Source organism: Dama dama, chromosome 9 (genome assembly GCF_033118175.1).
Source record: "Dama dama isolate Ldn47 chromosome 9, ASM3311817v1, whole genome shotgun sequence".
NCBI classification, from domain to species: Eukaryota; Metazoa; Chordata; class Mammalia; order Artiodactyla; family Cervidae; genus Dama; species Dama dama.
The window spans coordinates 82821396-82842499 of record NC_083689.1 but is presented as its reverse complement, the minus strand read 5'-3'; the positions used below and the strand labels follow the sequence as shown (position 1 = coordinate 82842499).

The 21104-nt window shown below is 34.8% G+C and overlaps 1 protein-coding gene across 4 annotated transcripts in view; it reads left to right on the top strand.

Annotated features, from left to right (window-relative positions):
* SSBP2 (single stranded DNA binding protein 2) overlaps positions 1-21104 on the top strand; it is a 303233-nt gene that overhangs the window by 263632 nt on the left and 18497 nt on the right. For 3 of the 4 annotated variants that reach the window (XM_061151947.1, XM_061151945.1, XM_061151948.1), the window contains 5 exons: positions 8814-8849; positions 10609-10663; positions 14044-14114; positions 16920-16998; positions 19419-19447. In XM_061151947.1, the coding sequence (XP_061007930.1) occupies positions 8814-8849; positions 10609-10663; positions 14044-14114; positions 16920-16998; positions 19419-19447 (270 nt within the window). The remainder of the gene's footprint in view (positions 1-8813; positions 8850-10608; positions 10664-14043; positions 14115-16919; positions 16999-19418; positions 19448-21104) is intronic. The other variant, XR_009694225.1, reaches the window with a different exon arrangement.

The window sequence follows — 21104 nt, the reverse complement described above, 5'->3', positions numbered from 1 at the left end:
AGTAGCCCCCGCTCACCGAAACCAGACAAAGCTTGCACTAAGCAGCAAAGACTCAATGCAGCCAAAACTAAATAAAATTATTTTTTAAATTTCTATTTTTAATTCAGATAAGAATATGATTTCTACTTTTAACTTCCCTTATGCTGAGTATAACAGTGTTGGCCTCTAATTCTTACTTGGAAACTTACAAGTCTGCCAACCTTTTACTTTTTATGTTTTTCACAAAGAACTGTACATTTGAGCTGAACTGTAAAACAAGTTCTAATCATCAAGTAGCAAGCACTTTTATCAAAAATGCCTGAATTAACTTTGTCAGGAGATGCTTTGGATTATATGTACCAACCTAACTAGGCTCATACTGAAAGAGACTACTACTGGATTATGTATCTGAAAAGTCCAGATATAAATTTGCTGGGGGACACATTTGGCTCCAGGGGTTCAAGTAACATCATCAGGAGCCTGTCCCTATTCATTGCTTACCCTTGTTCCGTGAGTCTGGCAAGAAGGCTGTGTGAAGCTCCACATTTGTATCGTCACAGCTCCCTGTTAAACACAAAAGAGCACAACTCTCATCAGTTAAGCACCGGTACTGGGAGTAACTGACTGAGGTAGATTTGCTTAGCTTGGATACATAGGCTTATTCATGAAGCAGTTATGAACCGGGGGTACGATGCTCCATCCACCAGGCCTGGGTCATGCCCTCAACCCCCTGAGCCCCACCCGAACCACAGGGAAAAGGAAGGGAGATGTGGGTCAGGGAAAATGGAAGGAACAATCTGCAGCGGAGGGGCTGAGCAGAAACAACAAATGATCAGTACAGCACTGGATTCATCAACTCACTAACTTGACAGGAAACAGAGAAAACTCCTGTAAGGAAAAATGAGGATCTACTAGAGTGATCAAGCCTAAGAGAAATACAGATATTTTACTCCAAATAGGAGCTTTGCCCTATTAAAAATAGAAGCTCGTTTTTTTTAAAGAGCACTAAAAAAATAAAAGAACATTTTCAACTTTAGTGAAACAGAGAATGTTTCCCTCCCTGGTTTCTAGTGAACTGAATTTCGGTGCAATAAGGTAGTTTTGAATTTCACAGTTAATGAAAACTCCTTAGCTAAAATGTTAAGCTACTTAGCTAATCATTTTTTTAATAAAATCAAAGAAGAACTCTAGGTATTCTGCCGTTCACCTGCCATGGCACCAGTCATAAATACTAGGAGTCAGAAAATTTCAGGATTTTTAGATTGTTGTCACATCTCTTGAATTTTCTGTCTAGTTTAACCAGACAAACATATGGCCTTAATTTTTATATCTGTCAAATATGAGATTTGTGTAGTTCTTTGATTCTGATCTCCTAGCTCTCTGGTCTTACATATCTTCTATATCTGCATTTTCATCTTAATGGATATTTTGTACAGTATGTGGAGGTGGGGTGGAGGGAAAAGATTAATTATGTTGGGGAAATTCTGGTCACTGAAGGTGGAGAAAAGCCTGGACAAAAGTAAAGAGAAGAGGAATTGCAGGAAATGTGTGAGGAAAAAAATATTAGATTCTTAGTGGCTAGAACATAGCTTTGGCAGGCACAGAAGACAGCAACGCTGGAAAAAGAAAAATGGACCATGATGTGTTCAAGGCTTTGAATGCTGAAAATCTGGAATTATCATCTATGTGGAACAGAGTTGTGTTTTAGGATGATAGTATATAAAATAGATACATAGAGAAATAATATTAGAGGAGTAGAGTAACGGGCCTTACAAAATGTTGTCAGAGTCTGAGGTAGAACAGTGGAGAAAGGATGGAGGAGATAAAAATGCCACCCCTGTAATCAAAAATACCTGGTGATTGTTGGATTTGAGGATAAAGAAATGAAGGTGATTTCAGGTCTTTGAGACTAGTTTTCAGGCAAAGATATACCCACTTGAATGCAGATTCCAAAGAATAGCAAAGACAGATAAGAAGAACTTCTTCAATGAACAGTGCAAAGAAATAGAGGAAAACAATAGAATGGGAAAGATTAGAGTGCTCTTGGAAAGAGATTGGAAAAAAATGGAGATGTCAAGAGAACATTTCAAACAAGGATGGACATGATAAAGGAGAGAAACAGTAGGGACCTAACAGAACAAAAGAAAATTAAGAAGAGGTGGCAAGAATGCACAGAACTATATAAAAAAGGTCTTAATGACCCAGATAATTATGATGGTGTGGTCGCTCACCTAGAGCCAGATATCCTGAAGTGTGAAGTGGGCCTTAGGAATCATGACTGCAAACAAAGTTAATAGAGATGACAGAATTCCAGCTGAGCTATTTGAAATCCTAAAAGATGATGCTGTTAAAGTGGTGCACTCACTACATCAGCAAATTTTGAAAACTCAGCAGAGGCCACAGGACTGGAAAAGGTCAGTTTTCATCCCATTCCCGAAGAAGAGCATTGCCAAAGAATATTCAAGCTACCATATAATTGCAGTCATCTCACATCCTATTAATGTTATGCTCAAAATCCTTCAAGCTAGGCTTCAACAGTACAAAAACTGAGAACTTCCATATGTGCAAGCTGGGATTAGAAAAGGCAGAAGAACCAGAAGTCAAGTTGCCAACATTCATTGGATCATGGAGAGAACCAGGGAATTCCAGAAAAACATTAGTTCTGCTTCATTGACTATTCTGAAGTCTTTGACTGTGTGGATCACAACAAACTGTGGAAAAATCTTAAAGAGATGGGAATACCAGATCACCTTACACCTGTCTCCTTAGAAACCGGTATGCAGATCAAGAAGCAACAGTTAGAACTGGACATGGAATTATGGACTGGTTAAAAATTGGGAAAAGAGTACAATCAAGCTGTATGTTGTCACCCTGCCTATTTAACTTATATGCAGGGTACATCCTGCCGAATGCCGGGCTGCATGACTCACAAGCTGGAATCAAGATTGCCAGGAGAAATACCAACAACCTCAGATATGCAGATAATACCACTCTAATTGAAGAAAGCAAAGAGGAACTAAAGAGTCTCTTGATGAAGGTGAAAGAAGAGAGTGAAAAAGCTGGCTTAAAACTCAGCTTTCAAAAAACTAAGATCATGGCATCCAGTCCCATCATTTTGTGGCAAATAGAAGGTGGGAAAGTGGAAACAGTGACAGATTTTATTTTCTTGGGCTCCAAAATCACTGCAGACAGTGACTGTAGCCATGAAATTAAAAGACTCTTGCTCCTTGGAAGAAAAGCTATGACAAACCTAGACAGCATGTTTAAAAGCAGAGACACCACTTTGCCAACAAAGGTCCATATAATCAAAACTACAAAAGTTTTTCCAGTAGTCATATACGGATGTATATGCTCAGCCCGTAAAAAGGGCTGAGCACCACAGAATTAACACTTTTGGATTATGGTGTTGGAGAAGACTTTTGAGAGTCCTTTGGACTGCAAGGAGATCAAACGAGTCAATCCTAAAAGAAATCAACCCTGAGTATTCATTGGAAGGACTGATGCTGAAGCTCCAATATTCTGGTCACCTGATGCAAAGAGTTGACTCACTGGAAAAGCCCCTGATACTGGGAAAGATTGAAGGCTGAAGAAGAGGGTAGCAGAGGATGAGATGGTTAGAGAGCATCACCAACTCAATGGGCATGAATTTGAGCAAACTCTGGAAGATAGTGAACAGAGGAACCTGGCATGCTGCAGTCCATGGGTTCACAAAGAGTTGGATATGATGTAGCAACCCAGCAACAACATCAAGGAGGATGGGAGTACCACAGAGTGAAATAAGGACATAGGGGAAAATGCAGGCTTAGTGGGTAGGCTGTGAGCTTTGTTTTTGGAATGTTAAATTTCAAGAATTCGTAAAGTACCACCTTTGATTCTTCTACAATGCCTAATGTGTGTTTCTGTAATTGTGCTTAATGCATTATGTTATAATTTAAATCTATAACGTTCAACCTCTGCTGTGTCCCCACTGATGTGTGACCAGCAGTTTTTTATTTTTCCTTAGTCACATGCCCTTCCTACATTCCTTGTCTTGGCCCCTTTTCTATCAGCTAAACGTGTCTCTTATTTTATGGTGAAAAAAAAAAAATAAGTAAACATTAGACTCACATTTCTTCAAATTCTATACTTCAGACCTTTAATCATATTTCTTTCCTCTTGTCTTAGTAGTGTTCTTCTCAGTGCTAGCCATTTGGTCTGGTCTCTTTACCCCACCTCTTAATGTTTCTACATATCTTGCTGTTTCATTTTTTAAAGGAGTCTTCATCTATCCCTTTCCATTGGCTGGAACTTTCCCTAACAGTGTGCCAATTAACAAATCCCTGGATAACCTTAAAACCCCCAGTCTTTCTCTCTTCTGGAGTTGGAAGGGATAACTAAGAGAAGACTTCTCTCAACCCTTCATCAGTGTCAAACCACAGTCCTGCGTCTCCCACACTCACTCTGTCACCACCATTCTACTGGGCCATGAATTCCTTGATATTCGTCCTTTTCATTCCTGTGCAGTAGTGTGATGTCAGAAATACAGCAGGTGATGGACGAAAATTGATTAAACTTCTCAACTGTTTCAGTTCCTTTGAAAAGTACTTGAAGGTTACTAGTGATCTTCCACTTACCAAAACTAAGGACTTATTTTCTGTCATCATACCTGAACTTTGAAATATTCGACACCTTGGTTTTGTTTTAAATGTCTGTTAATTTTTTTTCTTCATTTAAGTAATGTTTTCTTCCATATTTGTACTAGCATATTCCTTTGTATTATTTCTTCTTAGGCGTGTCACAGAGACGTTGAAAGACAAGCCCAGTAAGGCTCAAAAGCAATCCCAGTGTACGCATTTCCTAGCCAACCTGCTCCCCGCTTCTTGCTTCTTAAAAGTCTACCTTGACATTTTATAGAATATTTTCTCCAGGTTTTCCTCCAGTCACATTATCTACCCTTTTTTAAAGTCAGTTTATTTTTTAATTGAAGGATACTGTGTAGAATGTTGTTGTTTTCTGTCAAACCTCAACATGAATCAGCCATAGGTACACATATACCCCCTCCCTTTTGAAGCTCCCTCCCATCTCCCTCCCCATCCCACCCCTCCAGGTTGATTCAGAGCCCCTGTCTGAGTTTCCTGAGCCAGACAGCAAATTCCCCTTGGCTGTCTATTTTACATGTGGTAATGGAACTTTCCATGTTATTCTCTCCATGCATCTCACCCTCTCCTCCTCTCTCCCCATGTCCTTAAGTCTGTTCTCTATGTCTCCTTCTCCACTGCTGCCCTGCAAATAAATTCTTTGGTACCATCTTTCTACATTCCATGTATATGCATTAGTATACCATTATCTACCCTTTTTTAATTGGTAATGTTCTTTAATTCCAATCTTGGGCTTTTTTTCAGTTTAATGTTTTCAACTAACACTAAACGTAATCAAATCCTATATTAAGTATTGTGCATGGCACACAATGGGGATTTATTTAATTGAAACTTTACCTCTAGTCCTGATCTCGAATGAGTTCTTAACCACTGTTTCTAAATATCTGTTGATCAGTTCTAACTCAGTGTCTACTAGAGCTTTTGAATACATCAGACATTCCCCAAACTTGTCCCCTGCTTCCTAAATTCCTTTTATGTGAATTAGTAGCACCGTCAACCACCCAGTCAGCATGTTGGAAACCTAGGAGTTTCCTTAACTTCTCACCCAGTTTGTCCCCAAGCCCTGCAGAGTACATTTGCAAAGAGTCTGTCAAATTCTCTTATCCCTACTTATCTTAATCAGCATTGCCTAGAACACTTTTTATCATCTCTTGCCTAGACTTTTTGCAATATTCTTCTAACTTGTATTCTTGCTCCATCATGCCTGTAGAGTTATCTTACTAAAACACATAAATTTGAACATGTCTCTCAAAACCTGCTGTTTCCAACAGCATAAATTTAGTCTGACCATGTAGCCTCATCATTTACCGCAATCACCTTTAAGTCCCACACAGCAACAACTGTAAAATTACATACCATTTCCCTAATAAACTGTGTAGTACTTTCACATTTCTTTATTAAATGCTGATCCTTCTCTTTGTCCCTGTAATGGACCCCCACTCTAAGTACCAGCTTCCCAGCTCAAATACATCTTCCGTACCCACATAGTCCTGCTACCATCATTGTTGTATTTAGTTTCTCAGACTAGGCTGATGGACACTGCTGTTATTTACAAGAGTTCAGGTTCCATAAAGTGCTAGGGATAAGAGCCCAAATGCTCCTTTTTTCTGAATGAAGGTTAGGACTATGAGGTAGAAAACAGTAAGTATAGGAGTTTGACAGGGCCAAAATGGAAAGAAATTGAACTGGAGCAGGTAACAAACTTTTTAAAGTATTTTTAAATGTTTATTATATTTAATGGTGTTTGAAGAAACCATGAAGAGGAAGAAGTTAGAACTTAGGAGAATGGGATGTTCAAGAGGGGCTAACTTTGGAAATAAAGACTTCTTTTCCCCCTACCTGAGATGAATGGATGAAATTTTAAATCTCTAAATAATGAAGTGTTCAGTTGAAGATGAAGGCATAGCAAGAATTTGATGGCTTTAATGCATGCCCAAAGGACAAAGTAGTAACTCAGGATAACTCACCGATAAGGGCCAGTTCAAAAAAGTCAGTTGTTATAAATTCAGGAACTTTGTCAGCTGACTGTTAAAATCATTGGTAGCTTGAAATCTGCCTTATAGGAATATTTACACAGCATAAATTGGCATATACTATAGATTGGGAATTTTACCCTCAAGTTTACTGGCACACCTCTAGAATACTTTGGGGCTTCCATAACAGCTGAGCCAAAATGCTTCCAGATGTTAGTGAAAACTAGGCTGAAGCTGGAGAACATGATCATGTGTTGGGCCTTGTCAACCCTGTTTTGTGTTCCTTGCCAGGCACTCTCTACTATAAAACAGAAAAGTTGGCTAGAGGATGATCAAAGAGTTGGGAATTAACAAAGTAGACTTCAGGATAATGAATTTACGATATTAGAGAGAGAAAGAAGATGCTGGAATTGTGATGGGATAAGATTCTGGTTAGAATATAGAATGTTGTCTTTGAATGTCATGAAGAACAAGAAAGATGTCAAGTCAGGAAAGTTATTTAGATCTTAGATCTCTGCGCAAAAACTTTTAGGATGTAGTCATGCTCATATATGGGAAAAAAACTGGGCCGGGGGGAGGGATGCGGGGAGGGTATTTCTGTCAAGTAAAGGCAGTGGGTGTGTATTCTTAACATCTAAAGAGTGGTTTTTTTAGTCGCTAAGTCATGTCTGACTCTTGTGTGACTCCATGGACTGTAGCCCGCCAGTCTCCCATGGACACATGGGATTCTCAAGGCAAGAATATTGGAGTTGTTAGATCATATCTTGAAGTTGGTTAAGGATGACAGTAGGCAACAGAGACAGAAGAACATGAACTTGATGTTCAAGTTATAAGGAGATGAAAACCAGAGCCAGCAGATAAGTTGGTGATTTGGAGACAGCAGGTACACGTATTTAAAATAATTAGCAGAGGATGGATGATTGATCATGAACTGCAAAAGACCCAAGAGGGCAAAGCTGTATTCATTCATCCAGTTGAGTAAATGTACAGTGCCATAGCGATCCTGATGCTCACAGACATAATCCTCACCACTCACGATGCTGAGCACGCCAGTGACGGTCGTGTGCGGTGCTGAGTTACACAGTAAGTGGCCCAAGCAGAGGCTCAGACGCCTGTGGCCTGGGCTTAAAGCCGAGCTAGGACACCAAACAATGAGGAGAGGGTTTTCAAATAACTGAATATTAAAATCATTAGAAAAAGTATAGCTTTGTTGTCTTTCTGCTTTATGATTTCATATTATTTTTATGTTTAATTAGACGGGAGGTATTGATGCAGAGGGAGCATTTAGGTACAGGCACTATAATCTTTTCACCATTCTTAAGGTCCTATTTTGGCCCTGGCTGTCTTACTCCAAGAAGATAGTAATTTACTGGCTTTTTTCAGAATAAGGCAAAAATATCTCTTCTGGATGTGCAGAAGATGAAAGATGTAAGCTAGGGAGCTTGTGTTAAAAAAAGAATATTTGGATCAACGTCTCTATTAATATCCACACTTCAGGAGTTATTTTTAAATATTTGTTTTCCAGTTTTCATAAATTTTCATAGCAATGTCATATTAATACCTTCTAACCTCTAGAGAAGAGCTTGGTTAAGAGCTTGATTTGAAGGGAACGAAGGAATATGTTACCCATATTTGATCCCCCCAAATTAGTAGTCCTCATAGACTTAAATTAGCAAAATATTTTGCATTCGTTATATTGTTTTCTATGAAGCTAGTTAGAAAGGAAAAGGGGAAACAGTGAGGTTTATATATCAAGTATTGACCCATACTGCGTGAATATAGTAGCCTGAAACCTGTCTCTAAAAAAATAATGTATCCCAGATGCACATAAATTAGAAATTGCATCTGTAAAGTCTACTAATTTGAAAAATTCTGGTTTCTGGTTTTTAGCTGCACAAATATATATCTTTCTAATAATAGAGTAAGTATCACTAGTATCAAGCAGTGAGTACAACTGCCCTGAAAGCAATATAACTTGAAACTGTAATTCTGTCTAAATTCTTCTTGACTAATATCCTTTCCCTTTTTTAATAAATTCAAAATAGTTCTGCATTTTATTCAGTTTTCTAGCACTCAGACATATATAAATGCTTTTATCCTTTATTATCCTTTGTGATAAATTTTAAAACTTGATAAAAGTTAGAAAACAGATTCATTTTAGGTCAGTCTCCTTACTGCCACACAAATCAGAATATGTCTGTTTTTTCTTCTGTTCATGTTCCAGATACCATACTCCTCAGCATCTCCTGGGAATTATGTAGTAAGTACATTTGGGTTTTGTTTGCTCATAAGAATTGATGTTACGTTTTATTTGGGCAATGAAATAGTTGTCCAGATGTTAAGAAGAGCCCCTGTGTATTGGCCAAGAAGTGAACATCTGATTTGTATTGAGTTGTTTCGTCTGCCAACCTCAGTACATATGTTGATGTTCATTAGTGAAGCAGTTATCAATCTGGCCAAAATTGCCCTGAGTACTGTGTTTTACTTCAGCATATGTTTCTGTAAGCCAGTACAATACCCTGTCCAATCATGAAGAAGCACCCCCAGTTACACAATGATATGCTTGATTTGCAGTTCTTCATAATCTACACTCCTGCACCACCCCGTTGCCGTACACAGAGTCTAAGAAGACATTAAACTTTCTCCCAATCACAAAGAGAATTCGATAGCAGAATAATGACTAGTAATTTGGGAGAGAGGTGTTAATTTTGATTGTTAGAAATCGAGAGCACTTATCATTTTGTACATGTTAAAAATTTCCAATGATTTATATTTGTTGAATCAGCAGTTTTTACATGATCTCTTGAACTTACAAATGACCTTTTAACCATCATCACATTATAACCCTTGCTGCGTCTAAAGGCCATCACAGAAGATAACTTGTTATACTGTTTAGCAGAGAAGCAGGAGTAAATGGTAAAACAGAAAATCTTTCCCAAGGAAATTTTCATAGGCAGTGGTTAACCAGAGTAGGAAAAAAGAGTACTTTGGAAGATCAATATCAATTGATCAGTTTTACTTTCCATGGAAACAGTGTTCTGTGAGCACAGTGAAAAACACACAGTTTTGGACCTGTGAACTTAGTGCTCAGAATTCCCTTAAGTTATAGAAACTAAGAAAGTAACTTTTTTCATGTTCTCCATGAAACCAAAATGAAAGTTAAAAAGTTTGGGTACAACCTATTTATTCTTAAAGTCAATTAAAAATAAGCTTCATATATAGTTTTATGAAATTATAAATTTGACTTATTGAAAAGTAAATTTAAGCTGTTTAGTAAATAGCAATACATGTATTATTTGGAATAATTAGTGGACTATGTCTGTGCACTCAGAATGAAACAAAAAACCAGCTATTTAAAGGTTAATTTGACTATGTCCCTCTGAAAATTCTAAAACTCATTGCCTGAATTATCCATTTTGGTTGTGTGAATAACTGAATTAACCTTTCAAATTGATTGTGTACCTACAGCCTTAGGAACCCTCTACATTAGTTAGCGTTACCTCTTATTTCTAATTGATGTGATGGCTGAAGGTACAGTGCATCAGAGATGTTGTAGTTGAGACTGACAGAAGAAATAGCATCAATATATTTTTTAAATATATATTTTGGTTTTCAATTGCCTATAAAAACCAATGATACAAAATATAAGAAAATTACAGTAAACTAAATTATAAATACAAATACATATGAATTATTTCTATTTTATGGATTTGTAAGGGCCCTCTTAAATTGTTTCTCCTTAACCTCATTATACCTGATGTGATTAAGTCATGAATTATAAATCAGTGTTATAGGCTCACTGTTTTGAGAAACTTGTCAAAACAATCTCAGTATATTTAAGCTAAATTATATTTTGCATAACAGTGAAATGATTGTGCATTCAAAAAAAGTAAATTGTGGAGAAAATATATTGCCTCTGCTGTTTTCAAATTGGATTGTTATAAAGACTAACTTCTGTTTTTCCTTATATTGTTAAATGCGATGCCTTATTTTCATTGACATTTTGTGTACTTATTTAGGGTCCTCCCGGAGGTGGAGGGCCACCAGGAACACCCATCATGCCTAGTCCAGCAGGTACTGTAATTGAATGAGCCACACGGGTATTTCTCAGAGTAAAATAATAGAGTACAGAAACTGTTAGGAGGGGAAGTTAGGAGTATCCTTTATCGCATTGGCGGTTTCACAAGTTGAGTAGAGGTAGCAAGGAGGAGGAAATAGTGCTCTTCAGTAACTATTTTCCAATTACTTTAAGCATTTAGAACACTTCTGTTGTGTAGGTAACAGATTTAACTAGAATGAAAACTGTGTTGATCTGTATGAATTGCCCAATAATTTTATCTGACTAGAAATTTGCTTGAAACTGTGGAAAAGATCCAAATCTCACAGCCTGAGAAAATTTCTGCACAAGTAACACATGAAATACATGGACCCATTAGGTTTAATACAGCAAATCAGACTCATTGTATCTAGCATCTAAAATACATGTGGATGTGCTATCAATATCATTTATCCTACACATCTGTAGGTATTTATTAGTTAGCTAATCCACTATGTAATGGGGGAAGTTGTTTAATCTTTTAAACTAAAATACTTCAGTATTCCTAGAATCATGTAATATGATTATTTTAAATGCCCCTCTCCTTTGAGCCTTTAATACAAACTAGTGAATGTACTGTGTCTTGAGGCCTCTAGTGATATTAATAGTACAGCCCTCTTAGAAGTGCCTGGCAGCATGTAACAAGAGCCACGAAAAAGTTCACACCATTTGACTCCATAATCCTACTACTAGAAATGATTTGTGGTATCACTCAAGAATCATGTACAGTGATGCTCATCTGATATAGCCAGCAGTGGACTAGGAACAACTTTCATGCCTAATCCAATTTTAGTGATATTTTTAAATTTTTATGTTTTATGAACTAAAACTTTAGCCACTAAGATTACTGTCAAAGAACTTTTAATGACACAGAAATAAATTTCATGATTTAATACAATGTGATCGCAATATTATTTTTAAATACATTACACTGAAATCTACAAAGTAGATAAGAAATAGACTATCAGTTTTAACTTCTCGGTAATGAAATATGTGGGAAATTTTTATAATTAGAAAACAATTTTTATTATGTTGCACTAAAATTCATATCTTATGAATTTGTTGAAATCTAAGATACATAGAACTTTGAAATTAAGTATCATTAATCACACCAATAAGTATTTTTAAGTTTTGAAACCTTAATTTAGAAAAAGCAGAAATTTGATTGGTTCAGAATTTTACTTTGCTTCACTAACTCTTTGGAATGAATCATAAATATTTCATAGATCTCTGTCCTCAGAACATCTTCAGTGAAGTGAAACAGAATTCATTGAAGATAGAATTATATGAATTGAACATCTTGCCCACGTTTGCATTCCTTTTGGTGAAGTTAAGGTTTAATTTATGAAGGTACCATATGATTAACAAATATTTCACTTGCAGTACTCAAAGAAAATTTTTGGAGTGACACTAAACTTCGCACGTGATAAGTAATCTGATCAATTCTTCCTTTCAAGCCAAAAATTGCCACCAGTATTGCTGGCTTTTCTGCATGCTCTTTCATGTACTCATTCTTTATCAGTCAGTCCTCTAATATGAAGCCAGTATGCCCCGGCCTCCAAAAAATAGGTGCCAGAATATCTATAGTTTTTTTGTATATAAAAAGAAATCAGACATTTTCTAAAAAATACCAAACTTATTCCCTCAATGTTTTTTCATTTTCAGATGAAATTCTTTTGATTGGTCTTAAAAGCAATGAATTTTCTTTCTGCATATTTAAAAATATACAGTCCATTTTCCTTTCAAATTAATTACTAAAATTAGTAAGACTAATAAAGGTGAAAAGCCATTTGAAGTTTTCCTATGTTTAAAAAGCAAACCCAGCTTTTCTGAAAGATAAGATTTTATGGGATAGAGTTTATGCCATGAGTTGAATCTAAGTTAGCAGATATTTATTGTCTATAGTATACAATATGAGCAAGACATGGCCCCTTTGCAACCTAATTTGAAGCTGGAGGGAAGAATAAGACAAAATATTAACTATAATGCAAAGCATAATTCAGTGGTGGAGGAGCACTCACACACTTTTAAGTATCAGGGGAAGTAAAACTTCTTGGAAGAGAGGTATCATCGGCAGTAGGCCTTGAAGAATGAGAGTGTAATCTCAGTAAGTGGAGACTGGGTAGCGAAAACACTTGGAGGAAAAAGAACAAAAATAAGGTGATGGAAAAGGATGCACATATGCAGGAAAGAAAAAGTAACCTGAGTTGACAAGCATATAGTATACATAAAAATTTAAGAATACTTAAGGCCACAAAAGTAGATTAGGAGCTTGCTTAGTATAAACAGAGGTCAGCCAGAGGTGGGCATTTCAACTTTCTTAATAATATGATGTGTTAATCTAGATGTAAAAAATAATACTTAGGATTATGGATCACTGTTTATAAACAAAGAATAAATGGTATCTTACTCTAAAATAATAAATTGATGTGTAATAATCACAAAATAAGAGGAAAAGTAATTGCCCATTTCTCACTCTACAGTTATTGCCATAAGAATGATTTTTATCTTCTGCCTTAAATCAGTGTAAAATAACTTTTTCAAAGTAGAGGCCTATAATATTTTATTTAAGAGAACTATATAATTGTGGGAAAATAGAAAAACATTTTATAACTAATAGTTTCTAAATATAAAATATTAAGCCTTTCACTCTAGGCCATACATTAGAAACACCTATACTCAGAGTCTTAATTAGGACTAGTAATAGACGTGAAATGTAAAATGTTACATGTATTTATATGGATATACACTACAGTTAATTTTTTATAATGAATCAAAAATAAAATGACAAAAAAATTTTATTGGAAGTTGTACTAGTGAAAGCTGGCTTTTACTTCAAGCAAGAGAATTTTCATTCCAGTTGTATCATCTTGTTCTAATCTCTTTCTTTGGGAAGTAAGACAGAATATTCCACCAGCTTTTATTATTAGCTAAATAAATTTTTTAAATTGGTCTATTAAGAAACCTTAATAAATAATAACTAAAAATTTGCTAAATCTGAATTTTAAGAGATTTTTGTTATAGGTATTCATATAAATTGCTTAGAGAAGTCAAAGGGTTTCATGTTTTTAAAGAAGGAAAAGTTTACTCTAATTTTTTAGCCTTTTAAAGTGATATTCCTTTTGACCTGAACTATTCAAATGATTATTCCTAATATATTAAGTAAATATCCCTAATTTATGACCTCAGAATGATAATTTCTGGGTCAGAAAATGATTACAGATACTGGTTTCTGAACATCAGTAATGACTATGTCAAGTGGTACAGCTATTATCCAGATCATCTTTGATTATTATTTTGTGATGACTTGGGCATAAATTATAATGAAAGATATTAATTCAATAATATTTTGTTTCAGATTCAACCAACTCCGGAGACAACATGTATACTTTAATGAATGCAGTACCTCCAGGACCTAACAGGCCTAATGTAACTATGCCTTTTTTAAAAATTTTTGGAATGTATTTGAAGACTCAGTCTCTAAGTACATTTCTTTTCCTTGATACTGGCTTTGTATTTTATTATCCAGGACCTTACTGGATATCAAAATATCAGATTCTGTGTTCTGGGTTGGAAAAAAACATTATATATAACATACATAACAAGAGATTTAATATTAGTATAATGTAAATGTAAAATGGAACTTAGTTATAAAATGTTGGTATGTGGTCTTATTTTATCTTGAATATCTAATAATTTATATTGACTATTTGAAGATGACAGGTAATGTGTAATCATTTATGATCACCTCATTTTGCACATCATTAATTTATTCAGGTGGTTGTGTTTTTTTCAAACTCAAAACTAAATTAGGAAGTTGAATATGCTTGTTTTTCTTTAAATTTTTGAAATCTGGAGTTTAAATATAGAACTGAAGCAGTTCTACAGAAAGAATTTGGGCATTTTTAATAAGGCATATGGTTGTGATTTTTCTACAAACGTTTACAGAAAAATGGTATTGGTCTATGAAACCTACATGTTAACAAAATATATTTATAACAATACAGTTAATATATATATATGAACAAAAGGTAGCTCAAATTAAAGAAAAATCAAAACATGTATAAAGAATTCCCCAAAGTATACCAAAAACTGGGGATGAAATATTATAATTGAGCTTCCTATCAGTGAGGACAACAAAGGGAAACTTTAAGTTGTCCAGTGGGGTATGGTACTTGAAATGTGGCTAGTCCAAACTGAGATGTTCTGCAAGTATGAAACACACCCTGGATTTTGAGGACTTTTACAAAAAAAAATCTCGTTAAAATTTTGTATTGATTATTTTCAAATGATAATTTTACATAACTAAATAAAATTATTAAAATTAACTTTACCTGTTTACTTTTTAAAGATGGCTGCTACTAAATCCAAGTTTACTTACGTAGTTCACACTTGAACTTTACATATTTTATTTCTATTAAGCAGCACTGTCTTCAATTACCAGTATTCCCTTTATATAATCAAATAAATTCTTTTTCAGGAAAAAAAAAAACAATTTCCTGTCAGTAATGTCTAAAAGGTGTTTTCACAGAGCTTTTAAAAACATTGAATACAGTCATGAACAATGTTCATTTCAGAAATGCAGCACAAATATAGAAGAGCACTTCATACTGCAACTTCATATCTTAAAACTTGATATTTGAAAGGGAAGGAATAAGGGAGGAAACCAAGAGCATATGGTACTGAAGACATTTCTGCAGGCAGCTGAACTGATACCACACAACTGTGTTCCATTCTGGTTCTCTCACTTGTTACAAAGATAAGAGATTTAAAAGACGTAGATGATGAGCACGTCATTCCTTCAAATATCATTTATTTGAGCCATGGGTAGTAAAAGCCAGTGCCTTTTGAGGGCTCGGATTGCAGTGTTCTGTGCTTGAAGCATCATACCTACAGTCACTGTTGCTTAAAGCACAGTGATGGCCAGATAAAGGACCACACCAAGGAGGATCGCAGGCTGTGAGCCTCACTGGTACCAGTTTCTCAGCCCAGATCTAAACTATGCTTTGGGAAAAGAAAAAAAAAAGCTGAAAAACAACAGTAAGTTCAAAGTTAATTTCTTTGACCTCTCATTAGAGGCATACATATTCCAAGTTGTTACTGGAAAATAAAAAACAATCCATACTTTTGCTTTTAGGCAACAGAATTGGCATCACCCTGGGAAGATGTATAAGCATGTGATATGTGTGAGCATCGTGATGGAAAACCATGTTATTTCCACACAGAGTTGGTGATATACAGCATGTATGCTGAGGCAGTTTTTTCCCTTAAAGCCTCCTTGATGAGTAACCATCACCACCCCATCTATAGGCACATATACATACAACATCTATAGACATATATACACCACACACACATTCAATATTCTGCACCATACAACATGGAAGAAATTATTTGGGCATGAGAAATTTTATGAACAAGTGTTTTCAGTATCTTCACTGTAAATAGGTGATTGTAGATAGCCTGTCTTCAAAGTGGAGTCTGAGCTTCCTCCGAAGTATTCCAGGGAGTTGAGGCAAAGACTGAGCGGCAGGTCACGGACTTTTCCACCACCTACTCTACCACAGCACACCTGTTCACACGTGTGTTGTACTAGGCTCCTAATGTAAGGTTTCACTTGAAAGTAAAGTAACACTACTTTTTAAAAAATGTTAAATATAAGTGCTGTTGAATGCCTAATTGTCACTGAACTGACATGGTTGAGATTGCCAAGACGACTTAGGTGTATTCAGCTATCCCCAAGGCACTAAATGTACTTAACCTGCAAGATGACATTATTTATTATGTCCATTTGAACAACAAGAGATTGTCTGCTATGAAAAATGTATAATGTTCAGTTCTTCTTATTAACAAGCCAATACTTTTAACAGCTTCTTAAGAATTACCTCTGGTTTATAATAGCAAAATTTGTCAACAGCATAGGAGAAAGTACGTCTCTTCTCATTTGCACTGGAATATATGTGCTTTCTGGTTAAGGATATCTTAAGGAAAATTTGGATATGGATAAGGATTAGCTTGAAGATCCAGAACATAGACAAGAAGAAATAAGGAAAATAGCAGTCCAGATAGAGATTCTAGAAAGCTGGGGAAAAAATCTAGGAAAATAATCTCTATAACTTGTAAATGAAAATAAGTTGTAGGAGTATCTTACAGTGTTGAAGATAAATATTGTGACATTGAGATAAACACCTGTTTTCAATATGATCACAGTCATTTTTTCCATTTTTTAAATAGTTTCCAATGGGCCCTGGGTCAGATGGTCCTATGGGTGGATTAGGAGGAATGGAGTCACATCACATGAATGGCTCTTTAGGTAAGGATATTAAATTTGATGTTCAGAAATGAATTCAAAACAAAACCTTAATTCGACATAATATCATGATTTACAAAGTTCTTCTGTGTATAGGAGCTCATTTTGAAATGCTTCAGCTTTTACCTACAACTGATAGTTTAATCCATAGGATATTTGCTATGATAGCTGGAGAACATTTGAAAACTCAGATGTGTGAGAATTGTTCTATCCGAGCTCATATTCCTTTAACCTATCAAAATCTGAAAAAAAGAGACGCTGCAGCTTTGGGCATCTGGAGGACTGTGAAATCCTCCCAATGGGCCTTTGGTATCTCCCAAGGTCTATAGAAATAGTCTCAGAGGAACTTCGGTTCTCTGCAAGAATTTCTTGATTTTGTTTCTCCTTTTTAATGTTTGTCTTTTTTAAAAAAGTAAAACTGGTTATCATATTGTGGATAAACTGATTCTCTTAAGAAAAAACACTGCCCATACTGTCTGTGTTCATAATAAAGCTGATTTCAAGTAGTGCAAATAATGGTTGAAAACATGCTTCATAAATGATGTTTTCTTAGCAAATGAAGCGAGCTACCTGCAAGGTCAACAAAAAGTTCACACCAGTTAGAAACAGAAACAAGTGGTAAAATATTGATGTGGTCACACAGCACACAGTATATGTAGGTAGGCCAAATGCAAAAATAAAATAAAGTGTTTATTTTATATCTGTATGTTTATCATCATCATACATCATAAACTATTTTAAAAGTTGACAGTGGGATTAGAGGTTTGTGCTAATTTTTTTTCCTTTATGAACTATCTTTTACTTAAGTTGGAGTTACTGCCCATGAGTAAACTCAGGTTATGCACAGATTTCACAACCCTATCCTAGGTCCCCTTGAGGCTCAGCTGGTAAAGAATCCGCCTGCAATGTGGGAGACCTGGGTTTGATCCCTGCATTGGGAGGATCCCCTGGAGAAGGGAAAGGCTACCTACTCCAGTATTCTGCCCTGGAGAATCACATACAGTCCATGGGGTTGCAAAGAGTCAGACATGACTGAGCAACTTTCACTTTCACCCTAGGTCAGGAAATACCATCCTCTTATATTCTGAAAAGCTATGTAACTTCAGTAATCAAGAAATTACACTTTGATATACTTTTTTACTTTTAAGGATATATGCTTATTTTTCTAGATTTCAAAATATTAATTTCTACAGTCCCATTATGGTATTTACTAGTCATGTGTGACTGATTTTAAATTAAATATAAAATTCAGTTCCTCCGTTGCACTGCTACATATCAAGTGCATATAGTCACATTTGCTGATGGCTATCATAACAGACAGTGCAAAGAAACATTTCCAGCATCACACAAAATTCTACTAGACAACACCATTCTAGAATTTTACCTTCTAATTTATTGCAAAATAATTTACTTTCCAGTCTTTCAATTGTAATATCATTCATAAAAAGATAGCATTTGGTCATAGAAGATTCTCAGTTATGTTACTCAGTGAAATAGAATTTTCAGAATAGTTTCACATTTACTTGTTATCTATCATGAATATTACTATATATTTTACATAATTATATATACATTTAGTATTTAATAGCTTATTATGCTTGTTTATAACTTAATCATGTTAATAAGCTCTTAGTTTATGACTGTCTATTGAATGCTGTGCTATTAAAATATATTATTTTTATGCCAGGATAATTATATAAATAGTTGAAAATAAAGCTAAAATTGTGGCAAGGATTTGATTATTTTTGTTACCTAAGTTGTGATTCTATTTCTTAGGTAAGAAAATAAATTAGTATTGATGGTCCATTTGTAAGAATTAAAGTAAAACTACAGCATTATATTTTGAAGACATTTTATCTTTTGATAGATTGCTGTGCATATATATTGATTGCTGCCAAAATTTTAATAGTAAAAATACTTCAATTTGGGTTATTATAGTGAAATGTGGTTTAGAATATTGTCAGGTCATGTTGCAAGTGCCCATTCTACATTTTATCAGATTTATAGAAGCATCATTTCAGAAAAGAGATCTCTCTCTTGCTATCTAGTTACATATCTATAAACATATATACACATATGTTTATTAGTATACACATGTTAAAATTTTGAGTTGAGTAGGATATGTACATCTGATATTTCGCTTTCAGGGATTTATGGTCGCAATAGTTATTTTTACTTTACAAAAAAAGTAGATAATTGGGAAGTAGAGGTACAATTTTTCTTTGAATTTGCCATCAGGTGATACTTATTCACCACATAGTATAAGAGAAAAGTAATTCTTTGAGATTCAAAAATCCAGGAGACATGCATTGGAAAATACATATGGTGTAGTTTATTATTGCATTTGTTTATATTAAAGGGATATTTAATTTATAAACAGAATATTTACCTAATAAAGGCTTTTTTTCCATATTTTGTTTTAGGCTCAGGAGATATGGACAGTATTTCCAAGGTGAGTATTATATATTCTGTGATTTTTTTTAATATGTATTTTATATCCACATGGAACTCTTATTAAGATTATGAGAGTAACATTATGAATTTTGTTCTTGAACAAGAGCTTGAAAGTAGAAGGTGAGATACAATTAAGTAGAAGTTTAAAATATTAATGCGCATAATCTGTGGGAAAGGGTAAAATGAGTCTTTTAAGAAGCCTTCAAAACATGTTAAGATTCATTTACAGGATGTGATATACATGATTAAATGATACCCAGTAAATAACAATCAGTTTAATCACATTATGATGTTGCACATTTGTAAAGCAAACTGACATCGTTTAGATAATCTTGAAAATGTAAAGGAGTCTAGAGCAATATGAAAAGAGGTAAATTTGAAAAAGTGATTATTATATGCATTGAGTATTACATTTATACATCTCATTTGTCATTCAGACCCTTATCAGGCAATGCTGATGTCCTTAATCATTATTATAGTTCCATAAAATAGGGTAAGAAAGTAATTAGAGGGAAGTTATCTTAACAGAAGTAGAAAAGTTACCCTTCTAATAGCACATGTCCATGTTTTTCCTCTGTCAATCATCTGAGGATCTAAAATTAATCCTTTGCTAAGATGCCTTATATTTTTTGAAGAAGAATACCTAAATAGTTTTTAGGTCATGGTGAATTTTAAAATAGTTCTCTGTGGGTCAAATATATATTTAGAATGGCTGATAAGAACTAATTATTAACTACCACTAGAGTTACTCTCTCAGAAGTCTGCTTTATACCAATAAATACAGAAATTCATTAAAGGATGCCTTCATTTTTAACTCCACTTTGAATTTATATTCATGCATAATAAAGTAAAATTCCTGATGCCAAGAAAAGTAAAATGAAGTTGAGCTATGGATATTTCCAAATTAAGACTTCAAACTGAAAGAGAGAGAGAGAAAGTTTAATTGGCATCCTGACATTATATCTGCATCGCTTGGGTGCTTGGCCGGAGAAGTTTGACATGCAGTTTGGATGTCTGTGTTTAGGAACCACTGGGAAGCTCTTTTTCTTTTCTAAAAATAGATAAATATATACAATGGGCACTATCTTACCTCTGTGAGAAATTATATTAGGTAAGCCTTCAAAAATCTTGTTTTCAAAATAAGATTCATTGTATAATTCCATTAGAGACTTCTTTCTTGGAAGCACCTTTACAAACCAGATGACCATGATTATATTGGCTATCTTAGGTATCTGACAATTGATGTTGGCTGAATTGTGCTCTGTGGTCACATTAAAATGTCTGAAGTTAAATTTGAGAAGCATATTCTGATATCCAAAGATAATTTATTTTACACAAAGCCGGGAACATCCAGTTTGCTTAAGGCCATCTTCCTAAAGTTTCCACTAACATAACCTTGTATACTACATAGATGTAAACAAAATTTTGCATGGGGAAGTACTTTGTAATTATAAAGCACTTTAAAAAAAATGTTAAGGGCCATAGTGACAAATGAAATACCATCTTCTAATCTACCTTCACATAAGATCTGTTGCTATGCCATCTATGCTTATTTTTCCATTCCTATTCCCAGAAACAAGTTTTTCCATCACACTGTGTCCACTGCTAGTAACATTGTCTTGCCTAATGAGGTACTGTTTATTGTTGAAGCATTA